At 41.5% G+C, this 15,948-nt stretch overlaps 1 protein-coding gene across 1 annotated transcript in view; it reads left to right on the top strand.

Moving 5' to 3' along the window:
* Positions 1 to 1,546: 1,546 nt before the first annotated feature.
* LOC309553394 (protein HIDE1) overlaps positions 1,547 to 15,948 on the top strand; it is a 38,633-nt gene continuing 24,231 nt past the window's right edge. The window contains exon 1 of the mRNA XM_082254572.1: positions 1,547 to 1,680. Coding sequence (XP_082110698.1) covers positions 1,659 to 1,680 — 22 coding nt within the window. The 5' untranslated portion in view covers positions 1,547 to 1,658. The remainder of the gene's footprint in view (positions 1,681 to 15,948) is intronic.

The following is a 15,948-nucleotide window of genomic DNA, read 5'->3' on the forward strand; positions in this document are numbered from 1 at the left end:
TTTTTAGTTTTGGATAGCGTGCAGAGGGATTAGAACACCTGTCAGTTTTTATTACAGTCTGTGCTTCCTTTAGGGAGATTCACCCTCTCTATTTGTCATGTTTACCATTATCATCGAAAGTGAAAGTAAAAGAAAATCCCAAATTTTGGGTTGTCTTCAGAAAAGTAATAGAGGGGAAATATTCCAACAAGGACACTAGTTCTGGTAATTTGGGATTCCCAAAGGAATTTTCTTAACTACATAACAACCGCTCACATTGCTGCTACTGCAGCAATGTGGCTCGTTATCGTCCATCGACGTAGACCTACGTCGCTGGACTCCTCCCCTTGTGGGCGGCGCTCGCGCGCTGCTGGAGGCTCGCTCCCGCTGTGTTCATTCACAGCGGGAGTCGGGCCTGGGGAGGAGGAGCGGCAATCACCGCTGCTCTTCCCCGATCGTCGGGGATCTTGTGTGGAGATCCGCCCGCTTTGTTTACACATCTCCTAAGTGACAGGCAGTGACAGATTGCAGGGTTCAGCATAGCTGAACCTGCGATCTGTGCCTGTGTCACACAGTCACCTCCCCCCCCACATGTCAGTAAGCACCAGGCATACATTAACCCCTCCCTCTCCAATAAAGTTAACCCCTTCCCTGCCAGTGTCATTTTTACAGTAACAGTGCATATATATAGCACTGATTACTGTAGTAATGTCATTGGTACCCCCAAAAGTGTCAAAAAGGTCAGTCAAGGGTCCGATCTGTCCGCCGCAATGTCGCAGTCCCGCAAAAAAAATCGCAGATAGCCGCCATTACTCGTTAAAAAAAAAAAACACCAAAAATGACAGAAATCTTTCCCTTAGTTAGTAAATGCAATAACTTTTGCGCAAACCAATCAAAATACGCTTATTGCGATTTTTTTACCAAAAATATGTAGCAGAAAACAAATTGGCCAAAATGATAAAAAATTTAGATTTTTACATTTTTTTGGGGGGAATTTCATATAAAAAAATGTGAAAAATAGTTATTTTTTCGAAATTTTCGCTGTTTTTTTGTTTGTAACGCAAAAAGTAAAAATCGCACAGGTGATCAAATACCACCAAAAGAAAGCTCTGTTAGTGGGAAAAAAAGGACGTCAATTTCGTTTAGGTACGGCGTTGCATGACCGCGCAATTGTCAGTTAAAGTCACACAGTGCTGAATCGCAAAAAGTGGCCTGGACGTAAGACAGCAAAATCCTCCGGTGGTAAAGTGGTTAATTTGTAGGGATTTCCACATACTTGCTGTTTGGGTATTGGAAAGGAAGTGAAGAGTAATTTTTGCAATGGGACACAGAGGGTGGAATAAAAATACGACAGGGGTTATAACCCTCCCTTACTCTATCCAAAATGAAAAAAAGTTTTGCCTATAGATAGTTCTACTTTAAGAACAGGAGCATGCCCGCCGCCCGGTATGTTATAACAACTTGAAAGCATGGGCACTAGACATGAAAACCAAACTGTGTCTGCCCCTTGCAGGACTTCTCATTGGGCAACCACAAATCACTTAAGTCTCAAAGTCAGATGTCTCAATGTCACCAACGTAACGATCTCTTTAAGTTGTGGTTTCCTGGCAAGTAGTTCTTCTTCAGTTCCTTTTTTCTGGGTGTGGTGACAGAGAGGAACATCTAACTGAAAGAGTGGCATGGAGCTGTTGTTTGTTCTAGGTAAGAATTTTTTCATTCTTATTACTATATAAGACCTCCGTTCTCAGGTCTGGTATGATGGGCCCAGTTATAGAACCAGTGGGCCCAGATTTATAAATGGGTCTATAAATTTTCATGGAGAAGAACTGTTTAATAAATTAAGAATATAGCCCAAGGGTAACAATTTTTTAACACATGCAATATATCCTTTGTGAGGGTTTACTATGTTCTTAACAAGTATTTTCCATGGCTGATGGCATCTGAGTGAGATGGACATTACGCCTCCTGAAGCTCTAACAGCCATTCGTCCATCACCAAGCTGGATATTAGTTCTGGTCCAGTGACATCAACCACCGTGAAGCTCAATGGAATCATCTTCCCTGTCCAGGATTCTGCTAGCATTAGAAGTTTAGAGAAGAAAGATCATAATTCAGACTTGGACTCTAAAATAAAATGTTTCAACCCTAAATGCTCATTTAAAGTACAGTATGTGGATTTTTGTTTGCATTTAAACTGCCCATCTACCACATACTAATCAATATATATGAATATGTGGCTTGAACCAGTTTAACCACTTCAGCCCTGGAAAGATTTTACCCCCTTAATGACCAGACCATTTTTTGCGTTACTTTAACTTATAATTGCGCAATCGTGCGACTCTGTACCAAAAAAAAAAAAAACTGATTTCATTTTTTTTCTCACAAATTGAGCTTTTTTTTTTTGGTGGTACTTGATCACCTCTGCGGTTTTTATTTTTTGCTCTATAAACAAAAAAAGAGCGAAAATTTGGAAAAAAAAACCAAAACAATATTTTTTATTTTCTGCTATAAAACACCTCCAATTAAAAAAAAATGTAAAAAAATCTAATTTCTTCATCAATTTAGGCCAATATGTATTCTGCTAAATATTTTTGGTTAAAAAAAATCCCAATAAGCGTATATTGATTGGTTTGCGCAAAAGTTATCGAGTTTACAAACTATGGGATATTTTTATGGCATTTTTATTTATTTATAATGGCAGCAATCAGCGATTTTTAGTGGGACATTGCAGCGGAAAAATTTGGACACCTAACTGACACTTTTGACACTTTTTTGGGAACCAGTGACATTATTACAGTGATCAGTGCTAAAAAATATGCACTGTTACTGTACTAATGACACTGGCAGAGAAGGGGTTAAATAAAATAAATAAATTAAATAAATAAAATAAATAAGTCGCGCTTAGTGAAAAAATTAACAATTAAAAGTCCAAAAAATACCAGTAATTCAAGTCCTGATAATGCTGTGAATAGTGAAATAATGTGTATAAATGAATCACATTCAGTGGTTGGAAACAAACAAATATAAATAAAAAATATCGGATTTCCAAATCCTGACACTGACGTGTGGGTGATAAAAATAGTCTCTAAATAATCAAATTGATGTGTGCAATAAGAATCCAGACTTCCCTTATGAAATGTGTTTACCAAATAAATGGTTAAAAGAGGCGGGATATTATATCCAGGACATTTGATTGAAGATAGCCCAGATTGTAACTCACAGGGAAGGGGTTAACACCAGGGGCGATCAAAGGGTTAACTGTGTGCCTAGTTGGTGCTTTCTAACTGTGGGGGGGGGGTTTCTATGACTGGGTGAAGACAGAGATCAGTGTTCCTGCTTAGGAAGAACACAATATCTCTATCTTTTCCTCTGTCAGAATGGCGCTCTGCCTTGATTACATAGGCAGATCGCCGTTCTGCCTCTCCTGGTAACGATCGCGGGCGGCCCTCTTCACAGCTACTTAAAAACTCAATTTCATGTACATATTCTATTGTTTTAAATCACTCTTTTATCGTAGGGCTTTCTGGCTCTTGCCATTTTTTTGGTATTACACCCTTGAATATGGCACTAAAGTTTTCCTGTAAAGTCCTATTGTGTTATTTGTTTTAAAAAAATAGGCATACCCAGGGCTTTTTTTCAGCTGGAACCTGGTGGAACTCAGTTCCACCACCTTTGGCTCAGGCCCTTACTAGGCCCTCACCACTATCACTTGTAAACACAAAAGTCCGGCTTCTGTGTTTACAAGTGACAGCTTGTCTCCCAACGGCTCCCATAGATCTGATCTCCTGAGCGGCCCCCACTGAATGCAGGATGGGGACAAGGGAGATGCAGGTGCCTAGAGTGAAGTGCGAATGCTCACCCACTGAATGATCTTCCTGCAAGTGAGAGAGGCGGAGCAATAAGCGTATTTTGATTGGTTTGCGCAAAAGTTATTGCGTCTACTAACTACGGGAAAGATTTATGTCATTTTTATTGTTTTTTTTTTTTTTTGTTTTTACTAGTAATGGCAGCGATCTGCGATTTTTTGCGGGACTGCAACATTGCGGCGGACACTTTGGACCTCTGACTGACATTTTTGACACTTTTGGGGGGACCAGTGAAATTACTATAGTACAGTTACAGCGGTTCGCGCAGGAGCGGCTGCCTGCCGCAGTATAACTGCGGTGGGCAGTTGTAAAGCGCTTAATCTGTCCTAGCCATGAGAGTGGTTTAGTTATTATTTTTTTATGTCTACTTTGATTTCCTTCCAGAGTGGGATATAATTTGCTTGGCAGAGGTTTTTTAAAGATTCTTTCCTCAACCCCTTTCTTTCGTTTACCCCATTTATATAGGAACAAAATTTGGGAATTAATAATTCTTTAAAAATTTTATAGTAACAAATATTGAACCCAACAGGTCCTGGACTCTTCCCCATTGCTGTGTTTTTTAACGCTAATTTGATTTCTTCTTTCGTTATTGGTTCTTCTAGTAAATGTAACTTTTCAGCTGGAACTTTAGGTAGTTTTGCTGCTTTAATATATTCCTGTATTTTTTATTTTTTTATTTTGTTGTATCCATTTCCTGGGATCCTTTTAATCTTACAATGTATGAAGAGCTATAATAATTTTAGAACACTTCTGCAGTTTTTGGTGTTTAGTAAACTATTTCCCCTTTTTTGTTTTTAATTTTCTCTATAAAATGCATACATTTCTTATTTTTTACATTTTTTGCAAGATAGTTTCCGGGGTTTATAACCCCATCTCTGGTCACTCTTTTGAATACTATTCTTGTCTCTTGCTCCATTAACTCTTTTAGTTCCTCTCTCTTTAAGATCAAGGCCTGTTGTTTACCTATATTTGGTGTTTTTTTTATGGGTTTGTTCTAATTCATATATTTCTGTGGTTCGTTTTACATCTTGCTTATTTCTTTCCCGTCTTTTTAGCCCCTATAGCAATCAGGATTCCCCTTATATAGGCCTTATGTGCTTCCTAAATTATGGCCTCCGATAACTCTGGTATTTCTTTAATCAGAAAATATTGTTGTAGTTCTTCTCTTATTTTATTTTTTACCTCTTTCTCTTGTAGCAATCGTTCCTTTAATTTCCAGTTATTTATCTTTTTTTGAGTTTCCCATAACATTGTTTTCATTATAACTGGTGCATGGTCTGAAATGGATATTATTTCAATGGATGTATTTACTACTGTGTCTAAACATTTGTGATCTAGCATAATATAGTCCAGTCTGGAATACGTCCCATGCACTGGTGAATAGAATGTATAGTCCTTAACCCCTGGGTGTTGTACTCTCCATACATCTACCAGCTGTGCTTTAATTACGTTTTTTCCTCACTTTTCACAGTTGATTACTATCCTTCTCTAGTGCATGTGATGTATTATCTATTTGTGGGTTCATACAAAAGTTAATCCTTTTTTAAAGTCCATTAACTGCTCCACCACTTTATTCAGATAACCTGTCGGGTTTTTATTTGGACAATATATGTTTGCCTGGGTGCAATCTCTCTCCTGTAGCATCCCCTGTAAGAACATATAGCTCCCTTCTGGGTCCACTATTCTCTCCTCCAGAGAAAATGTTACCTCTTTTGCAAATCCTTTTGCCACTCCCTTTGCTCGTTTAGTTGTGGAATCTTCATAGTACCAAAATCGGGTGATCTTTTAAAAAAATGATACTTACAGAGTATTGTTTAATTTCCCTGAGGACCTTATGTCTCTTTGTTGGGGTGTTTAATCCTCGTACATTATATGTAAGAATATTTATTGACATCATGTCATGCTCTCTTCTCTCCTCCTCATCCTTCCGTCCACTTTCTTTTCTCTTCACGCTACCACGCTCGGTGTACTTCCTAAACTTAGGATGTAGGGGAGTGTTTTGGAAAATGAGAGAGAGCATTACTACTAGTGAGACTCTTATGCTTGTGGCAAAAAAAAATAATGTTCCCTCCTTCCCCTCCCTCTGCCCCCCCCCATTTCCATTCTCCCCCTCCTCCCTACTACTGCATCATAGGAATGGAGTTTTGACCTTCCCATGGTCATTAGGAAGTTAGATCTCATCTACCAATCTACTACTGAGCTAGGGTGGGCACTCTATCTTGGCCCCCTTTTAGGAACCCTCCTTCCTCCTTGGATGGACGGTTCCAAGCTTGCAAAGTACCCCAGGGTCCCCACCTACATTGTTACTCTATTGCATTCCCTTCCCCTTCTTTTCCGTTCCCGTTCTGTTTTTTAGCTGTCTCTCCCTGACCACTAGTTAGTCCATTGTTGGTTTTCTCTTTCATGTCTTTTCTTAATTCTTCTTTGGGACTAATTGCCATTGGACTTTTTCTGGTGGTAAGCCTTCTTTCCCTTTGTGTGAGCATTTAGGGATGTCTATCTTTGGGAACTCCAGCTTTCTACAGAAGTCTTGCAGTTCCTCCGGAAATCTCAGTTTTACTGAGCGTCCATTCTTCCTACCTTCTAAGCATGCGGCAAATCACCAATTATATTGGATGTAATGTTCACGCATTTGGTTCAGGAGTGGTTTTAACATCCTTCTTCTGTCTAAAGTTCTGCGTGATAAGTCTGCAAAGATCTGCAGATTTGTTTCTTCATATTTTAATGGAGCTACTTTCTGCATACTCCCCCAGATTTGCACTTTTTCTTCATAATTATTAAATCTTACTGTTATGTCCCTTGGTATGTCTTTTACAATATTCGTGGGTCTTCTAACCCTATGGACTCTCTCTATTTTTAAATCATCTGTTGGTAGTCTTCCTTTTGTGATTTCTCCGGTAGGCCTCTAATCCGCAGGTTTTTCCTTCTATCACGGTTTTCTTGGTCTTTCACTTTATACTCCATATTCCTTTGCTCGATTAGTAAGCTACCTATCTCTTTTTTTTATTTCCATCATCGCCTGAGCCGAGCGTGGGAATCTAGCCTCTTTTCTGTGTCCTCCACTCTTATCAATAGCTGACTGAGGTCGCTATGGAGCGCTGCCATGTCTGTCTTTAAAGATAGTTCTAATTTAGCAAACATGCTTGCCATTCCAGATTTTGTAGGCAAATGGGCCACTGAGTCACTTTCCGTATCCAGATCAGTTTTTAACGGATTGGGGGTAATCTTCTCTACTTGAGTCTTTTCTTGTGCGCTCTTATTGTTTCTTGATGTTTGTTTCCCACGAGCCCCCAATTGACTTTCCGAAGTCGGTCTTTCAGAGTTCCCGTCCTGTGACATATATTCCATTATAGTCCCCGGACTGGCACTGACCCTAGGTGATTTTACTGTTCCATCCCCTCTTCCAGTTTTACCCCTCATCTTAAGACCTTCTCTATCTTTGCTTCACTTCCAAGTGTTTTCTTATTTTATCTTGTTATCTGGGGTCTTTGTTTTCCTCCCCTGTTTAGTTAATTATGGTGTAGCAGGTGTGGGTGTGGGTACAGATGAAAGTTCAGTTCAACAAGTAACAAGTCATAATTTCCAAGAGAAACAGAGGAGAAAAAAAAAGGAGAGATCACTCACCGCACCTGGTGCTTTTTTTGGGGACAGAATTTTCTTTTTCTCTCCTCTTTACCAACTTAGTCCTTTACTGTGTTCTGACATTCTTCTCTTATTTGTCTTGGTTTTACCTGGTTATAGTTAGGGCTTAAAGTTGCCCATTCCTTTAGGTGCTGGTACTCCTTTAGGCTTCCACCCTTCAGCTCACTGGGGTTCACTGGGGCTGCCGGAGTCTGCCAGGTGCTGACAAGTCCCTCTGAGTGTGGCCAAGTTCCTCCTGGTGTCTTCGAGCACCTCTGTACCTGGCCGCCTCACACGAGCCTCACACGAGCTGTCCCTTCTGAGCAAAGCCGAATGCCGCCGGATACAGCCAAGTGCCGCCAAATGCGGCCGACCTCTGCTAGATCTCCCGCCTCCATTGGAGATACCGCCTCAGATCTCCTCGGCTCCTGCTCCCACTACAGCTCACTACAGCTCACGGCCCCTGTCGCGGCTCCTTCCTCCAGTCCGCTACATCGCTCTCCCACCTGCCTCTGCCAGAACTGGGCCATGCAAGCCGCTCTCCCAGCCTCCGGTCCTCCTTGCCAGGTTAGTCTCTCGCACAGGTTCCACCAAACATGGGAAATCAGGGGAAGCTCCAGAATGCTTACCCTATAGGTGGGGAACTTTTCCTGACGTGCCTAGCCCAGACCCAGACAGGCCCCATTGCTAGGCTCCTCCTGTGGAGTTGTAGAGGTAATTATTATTTTTTTTTGTTTTGATACAAGGACAAACACTGCAATATAAAGGCAATGATTGGGCATTTATTATGATAAAAGGGCAGTCAATGAAATATAAAGATAGGGTATTTGTTATGATACAAGGACAATCATTGCAATACTCAGGTAACATGTGGGCAATCCTGAGAATATGCAGGCAACAAGTGGCAACCCCTGAGAATACGCAAGCAACACATGGGCAATCCTGAGAATACACAGAAAGCATGTCATATGAGGCCTTGCAAAACCTATTATATCACGGTCCTGTTTCCTCTCTCCGACTGACTAATTTTATGAAGATGGTGATGAAAGCTTGGTCGGTGCTTTATGCTGCCCGTCCCAACTCTCCTGGACATGTTTCTCCACATACTCCCCTTTGGTTTAACCCCAGGTTGTCGGAGTTTCTGTCCGCTCCTGATCCACAAATATGGGCATTGAGGGGCATTAAATACATTAAAGACCATATTTGTTTAGAGAGACAGTTGTGAACCTTTTATAGCTTAAAGCAAGCCTATGATCTGCCCAACTCATATCTATTCAGGTATCTCCAGCTCAGACATGCCTTCCAAACACAATTTGACGAACAGCCAGTTGCTCTATATAATATACCTCAGGCCCCTACTTAGGGGGGAGTCAATGACTAAGCTCCTATCAACCATCTACAAGGAGTTACTTCTCTCCATATAGACCTCATTTAGAATACTGTGTCCAGTTCTGGAGACCTCACTCACAAAAAGATATTGATAAGATACAATGAGTCCAAAGACGGGTAACAAAAATGGTGAAAGGTTTGGGGGGATAAAATATATCAGGAGAGACCTCAGGAACTTAATATGTACAGTTTGGAGGAAAGAAGGGAAATGGGAGACATGACTGCAACCTTTAAATACATCAAGGGGGTGAAAAAGGTTTAGGAAGGCAGTTTTTTCAATATGAAACCAAAATCAAGAACACAGGGACATGACCTCAAACTAACTGGAGAGAAGTTCAAAACTAATCTTAGAAAGTATTATTTGACTGAAAGAGTAGTTACTTCAAAAAACCACCAGCAGAGGTAGTGAGAAAGTCAACAGTAAAGGGCTTCAAACATGCTTGGGATAAACGTAGATCTATAGTTAGACAACAAAGTAGTAAAAATACAAAAAAAACAAACAAAAAAATAAAAATGGACAGACTCGATGGACTACTTGGTCTTTTTCTGCTGTCACTTTTCTATGTTTCTATTCATGTTGGACTTGAGCCCCTTGAAGATAAGTGGCTCTCTGACCTCCCTGAGCTGGGTGAAAAAGACTGAGAGGAAATGTGGGAATGCTCCTTTTCTCAGTTGGTGTCTACTAGAGATAGACTGATCCAATTTAAGATTTAGCACAGAATTTACCTTACTGCCATGCAATTACATAGAATATATCCATCAGTCCCTGCTACCTGCTGGAGGTGTTTATCACCGGACTTCATTCATATTTTCTGGCGGTATTCATTAATCCAGGCATTCTGGACGACCGTAATTTCTGTCATCCTTTCAGTCACCATTATTCAGGTGCCATTGACGATTGATGTGTGTCTGCCGGGTCTGGGGGACTCCCTAGCTTCTCGTAGGGCCCCTAGGACTCTCTTGGGTCTTCTACTCTTTTATGCACGTAAAGCAATTGTTCTTGAATGGAAATCTTAATCAGCCCCCTCACTGAATTTTTGGAAGTATCCAGTCAACTCAGCCCTACCATTGTACAAAGCAACCTATTTAGCTTGTGGCTGTGCCATAAAGTTTCATAAAGTTTGGCATATATGGGTAGATTCCCCATCTACGAACATTGACTCTGCTACACCTGACTGATGATAGTTAATTCCTTGTGAAGTTGGTGTAATGGTGGTGACATGCCTATTTGCTTTCTGTACATGTCTTAACCTAGACTGGTTCTGTTTTTTAGAGTAGTGCTATAGATATGATCCTTCCCTTTATAACATCTCCGCCCTGAGTTTTGTAAGTACTGTGATTTATTTCACTTTTGTTGTCTGGGCGTACTTTTTGTTTTTGTTTCTTCACTGTTCTCTTTTTTTTTTATTGTTATGCTTCGCAAGCCTGGGTATGCCCAATAGGCTCTGTATTGTATATTTTAATCCCCCTATATATAAATAAACAGAATCTTAAAAAAAAAACACATAGACTTTGCAGTACACAAGCAAAATATTGGCAATTATGTGCAATAAACAGGTTATCATGACAATATATGAAAAGAGAATGCTAAATGTTTCCATACAAGAGCATGTGAGTGGGGTTCATGTGGGGACCTGGAGAAGCGAGGTGCCCATGCCCTTGCAGGCTTCCGGAGGTATACGTATGTCTAAACAATAAGGTATGGTGTTAAGGTGGCACTCTCCGTTAGGCCTCTTTCACATGGCCGCTCCGTATATGTCCGTATATCACCCCATCCGTTTGCGGGTGATATACGGAAATAATGCATGTCAATGGGACTGCGGATGTCAGCGGATGACTATCCGCTGACATCCGATTTGCGTCCTTTCAGTTCTGTTCCGTTTTTTGGAACGGAACAGAACCCTATTTTTCTTTCGTTTAAAAAAACGGAACAGATGCAAAATTGGATGTCAGCGGTGTCATCTGCTGACATCCGCAATCCCCATAGTAGGGCTGGGCGATTTTGCCTAAAAAAAAAAATCTTCGATTTTTAAAGAAAAATTCGAGTTTCGATTCGATTTTCGATTTTTTTTTCAATGCATTTAAAAAATTACTGCAGACATCAGATATAGAGTCAAAAGTGCAACTTTATTGCTATGATTGTCCTCAAGAGTTAAAATGCATAGAATCCCAAAACAAAAAGTAAATGAGGCTCTGTCATTCAACAATTTCAAGCTTTAACCCAGGTTTAAGCAAGAGTGCAACAACTTCACAGTAGCTTAAATTTTCTGTTAACGAAATCAGATAATTACAAATTTTGTAACATATAACATGACAATTAAAAAAATAAACTCTTCTCAGTATAGTGTGAACTGTGAATATAAAAAATGAAACATGCCTGTGGCAGCGCAGACATATAGCCTGCTCAAAGAGTGAACAAATGTAAACTTTTATCTATAACAACAAAACACGTGCTTGTTAGATCTCTGAAACATTGTGCATGCTCATTCTAAAGATTTTTTGCAAGAAAGATGAGCCTGTCCACAACCTCTGGCTTAATGCAGGCCCGGTTGCAGGTAACTATTCCCCCACCCACACTAAATACCCTCTCTGAGGGGGCACTAGTGGCTGGAATAGAAAGATATATTTTTTAGCCAGTAAGCTTAGCCTTGGAAAGTTGGGCTGATGCAGCTTCCACCATTCAAGAGGATCTGTGTCTGGCTCTATGTCTGGACAGGTGTGGCTAGTCTCTGTCTGTACCTATCACAGCCCCTGTATGGGTATAACCCCGCCTCCCCTCAGACGCACCGCCCGCTTCCTCTCCTGGCAGCTGACGTCACATCCAGGCCTGGCGGTGGCCGCTGATTGGCTCGTTCCTCATAGACTCTGAGCAGAGATGGCAGCGGCAGTGGTCCGGTTACTGGGGAGTTCTCGGTGTGTTGTGGCCGATTCCCGGGCCTGGCTGTGCGGTGTGCAGCAGACTAGGAGCTGGCTGGAGCCCAGGGCGGCCCGCCTGTACAGGTAAGTGTCCCGCATGCAGGCCATAAGGGGGCCCTTAGAGTGACCTCTAGTGTGTGTGTACTGTCTATGGTTACGCGGGGCGGGGGCTGGCTCATATCGCGCTATGGAAAAAACTATAGTGGCAAAAAACTCGAGTTTGAAAAAAAAAAATCTTTTTACACTAAAAAATCGATTTATCTATTTAATCGATTTTTTGCCCAGCCCTACCCCATAGACATACATTATGTCCGTATATCATCTGCAAACGGATGGGATGAAAAGCGGACATACGGACCGGATGACACAAGTGTCATCCGTGTCCGTGAAAAAAAAAAATAAAGTGCCGGAGCGGAGATAAAAAACGGAGCGGCCGTGTGAAAGAGGCTTTATGATAGGCACTTCTCCTGAGAAAATATTTAATTAACTCTTGATTACTCTAGTGTGGCTTACTTATTTCCTCAAATTAATATCACAGATATCAATTCATGAATACGCTACCCCCTCCCGTGTAGTGTGCACCAGACTTCACTAGCCCAGCAACCCGTCACCTCATCCCAGCGGCACAGATACACATGTTTAAAGCTTTATCTCTACTTTTAGATTTGTATCCCAGAAAGCTCCATACCAATACTGACTTGTGCTTTAGGGCCCTTTCTCTTTTTGTCAGGCAGACCTGATAGGGCCACCAGTTCTACTCTATGGGGAGGCAGATGTCAGCGGACATGTGTCGCCGACACCTGCCTGGCATCCGATCCAACAAGATCAGCTGAAAACAGACAGATGGCGATACGTTCCCTATCTGTCCAGTGGGTCGGATGAAAACGGACAGGCTGTCAGTTTTCATCCGATCTCCCCATAGAGGAGAGAGGGACTCTGACAGGTCCATCTCTGCACAGTGAGCGGAGACTGACCTGTCACCTGCCTGCTCAGTGGGGATCAATGGAGCGATCCACACTGAGCAAGTGGAGTCTGTGAAAATGGATTTCCCCTCATGTAAAAGGGCCCTTACTGCTCCAAGACCTCACTCCATTGTCAATGACATCCAGGCTAGGTTACTAAAACACCCCGCACCACATTCAGACCCTAGCTGGGGGTACTAATAGCTAGGGAAAGAACCAGGTGCACAGGCACCTCTGCTACTGGCGACCTCTGTCACCTTAGCTTCCAGACTAGGTGGTTGCTTTTATGCACATAGATGTTCATACTGTAATCTCTGCCAATGGTGACACAACCCCTCGAGGGTTTACCTAACTGCTTGTTAGCACACTGGTACTGTATTTTCTCCTTACATTGTCTTGGCTCTTGATGTGCCCATGTAATGTGGTACGCCATGCATGCACCCCTTTAAATAAGTGTTGAAATAACTTCCAACCAGGCCGTTGTCAGTGGCAACGGAACTTCTCTTCAGAAACTTTGTCCATTACAAATCTCAGCATATGACATCTATTATAACATGGTTTACAGTATTATTATAACTCCTGGTGTCACCTTGTAGCTCTTGCCCCATAATTACATGTACCTCAATAGTGTAGAAAATCCAAAAGGTCCATGGGCTGGAAACCCCACCAAGGGGAGAACACTAAGGCAAAGTTCAATTACAAAGCGACATAATCTTCTTTCCATACAGAAATCAGCCGAGCGTATCAGCAATGAGCAATCAGTGTAGCTACCCAGTAATCAAACTGAATAACAACTGTTTTTGGGCAAAAGCCAGAGAAATCCAAGTCATGTGGAGGAATAATTTTCTAACATGCCTGATCAACAGTTCTCCTGCCAGTATCCAGCTGGTATTGCCATGTGGCTATGGGTACCTTTAGCCGCTTTCTGACTGCCTCACGTAGGAGGCACGCCGGCTGTGCTGTGATTAGTCATAGCACAACTCGATCTGCCAATGAATGACCCACAGCACCCGCTAAACGACGAGGAGGAAGTCAGGACACCCTCTGTGAATGTAAGCAATACAGAGCTCTGTCCTGTCAGTGGGGAGGTGCTGGTTTTTGTTCCCCTGCAAAGCAGGGAATAAAAAATGGCACATCCCTTAGTGAAAGCACCTCACAGTACACACATAAACACTGGTTAGGCACACATTTAACCCTTTGATTGCCCTAGATGTTAACCACTTCCCCACCAGTGTCATTAGTATAGTGACAGTGCATATATTTAGCACTGATCACTGTATTAGTGTCACTTGTTCCCACATAGTGTCAGTTAGTGTCAGATTACCCACCATACTATCGCAGTCCCACTATAAATCGCTGATCCCCGCCATTACTAGTATCAAAAAAAATAAAATAAATAAAAATTCCAGAATATATACCATAGTTTGTAGACTCTATTACTGTCGTGCAAACCAATCTTTATACAATTATTGGGATTTTTTTTCCAAAAATATGTAGCAGAATAAATATTGGTCTAAATTTATGAATAAATTTGATTTTTTTTAAATTTTTATTGGATATGTTTTTAGGCAGAAAATAATTTTTTTTTTTTCGGTCTTTTTAGATTGTAGTGCAAAAATAAAAAACCCAGTGGTGATTAAATACCACCAATGCATAAGTGTGCAATTGTCAGTTAAAAAAGAGTGGTCCCAAAAAGCAAAGGGGGGTAAATCTTCCAGAGGTCAAATGATTAGAGTCTCTAGAAACAGGTTAAGGAGCACAGATAATGGTTTCATTGCTGCTTGCTGCTTCTTTCATGGATTTAGCTTAGGTTTGAGATTTTGTTTCTATTTTATTCCCATCTCTGCTGGCTACTGTCACGCATCTCGGTTGCTAGTGATAGAGTACACCAAATCAGGAAATAACTGTGCTATATTTAATTCTTTATTCAGCTAAACTTTTTTTCTTGTTTTGTACTGAGAGCACCCAATATGAAATAGTTTATTCACAAATTCTTTTCTTTCAGGATTATTTGCAGCAGAAATTATTACGGTCAGCTCAGGTAAGTGATGCACGGGGTGATAGGTGGGGTGTGAATTTTGATGCAAATTTAGTGTAAATGACAATTGGTGATTAATAACCTCACATTTTATTTGTTGAATCAATTGTATTACTAATAATAAATGATAGAGGTGGTGTTTATACTTTCCTACCTGAGCTTTTCCCATAATTTGGAAATTATCCACCGCCTGGAGTAAATATACAGAGCTGTAGCTAAAACCTGAATTCTGACGTTAAAAGTTAAGATCTGTGCAACTGGGGGGCGTTTCAGGACAAGATGAACAGATGGCTATATCCCCATAGGTCCATGCAAACAGATGAACAGTTAAAACATGGTCTACAACAAGCACATCCAACATGCGGCCCCGGAGGCCTCATGCGGCCCAGAACTGCAGGCAATGCGGCCCACAGCTCCCTGAAAATTGTTTTTAGCTGGGTAGGAAGGAAGTCGGGTCGGGGGCATGGCCACAGCAGCTTCCAACTAACTGTAGGCAGAGGCTTCCTCGGAAGGGATCATCCTCTAGTTGTGTTAAATTAGTGCTGGTGGGGGGGGGGGGGGGGGGGGGTTGGCGCAGCAGCCTTTTATTACTTATATACCAAAACTATAGTATATATTTTATTTGCGGCCCGAGAAAATTTCTCTACACTCAATGTGGCCCAGAGGAGCCAAAAGGTTGGACACCCATGGTCTACAAGATTCCAAGTAGCGTTAAGTTAATCACTCTCCACTCAATAAAAAACTAGAAAAAATGTTTGGGCCTTAGTTAAAGTTAAAAATAACATCTTGGAAGTTCAGTTGGAGTGCTGTTATTTGTATGTTTAGCAAAAAAATCTGACAGAAGTTCAACTATTCCCTATTCTCTTGGGTCCTTTTCACATGGATGAACCGATCAGGTCCGCCTGTCAGTTTTTCAGGCAGACCCGATCGGATTATCAATTGCTCTCTATGGATCAGCGGATGTCAACGGACATGTGTCTGTTGACACCCGCCGACATCTGATAGATGGGGATGCGCTCAGTTCAGCAGGGATCAGCGGATAGATCCCGCTGCTGAGTAGGCGGATCCACTGGAGGACTCGGGCACTGTAAAAGGGGCCTTATACTGTAAAAAAAATTCAGTTTTAATGGTAAGTTCTTAAAATAGAGTGACACTGGAAAATATACGGTAATTAATTT

The sequence above is a fragment of the Pelophylax lessonae genome, assembly GCF_965119305.1.
Source record: "Pelophylax lessonae genome assembly, chromosome: 4".
NCBI classification, from domain to species: Eukaryota; Metazoa; Chordata; class Amphibia; order Anura; family Ranidae; genus Pelophylax; species Pelophylax lessonae.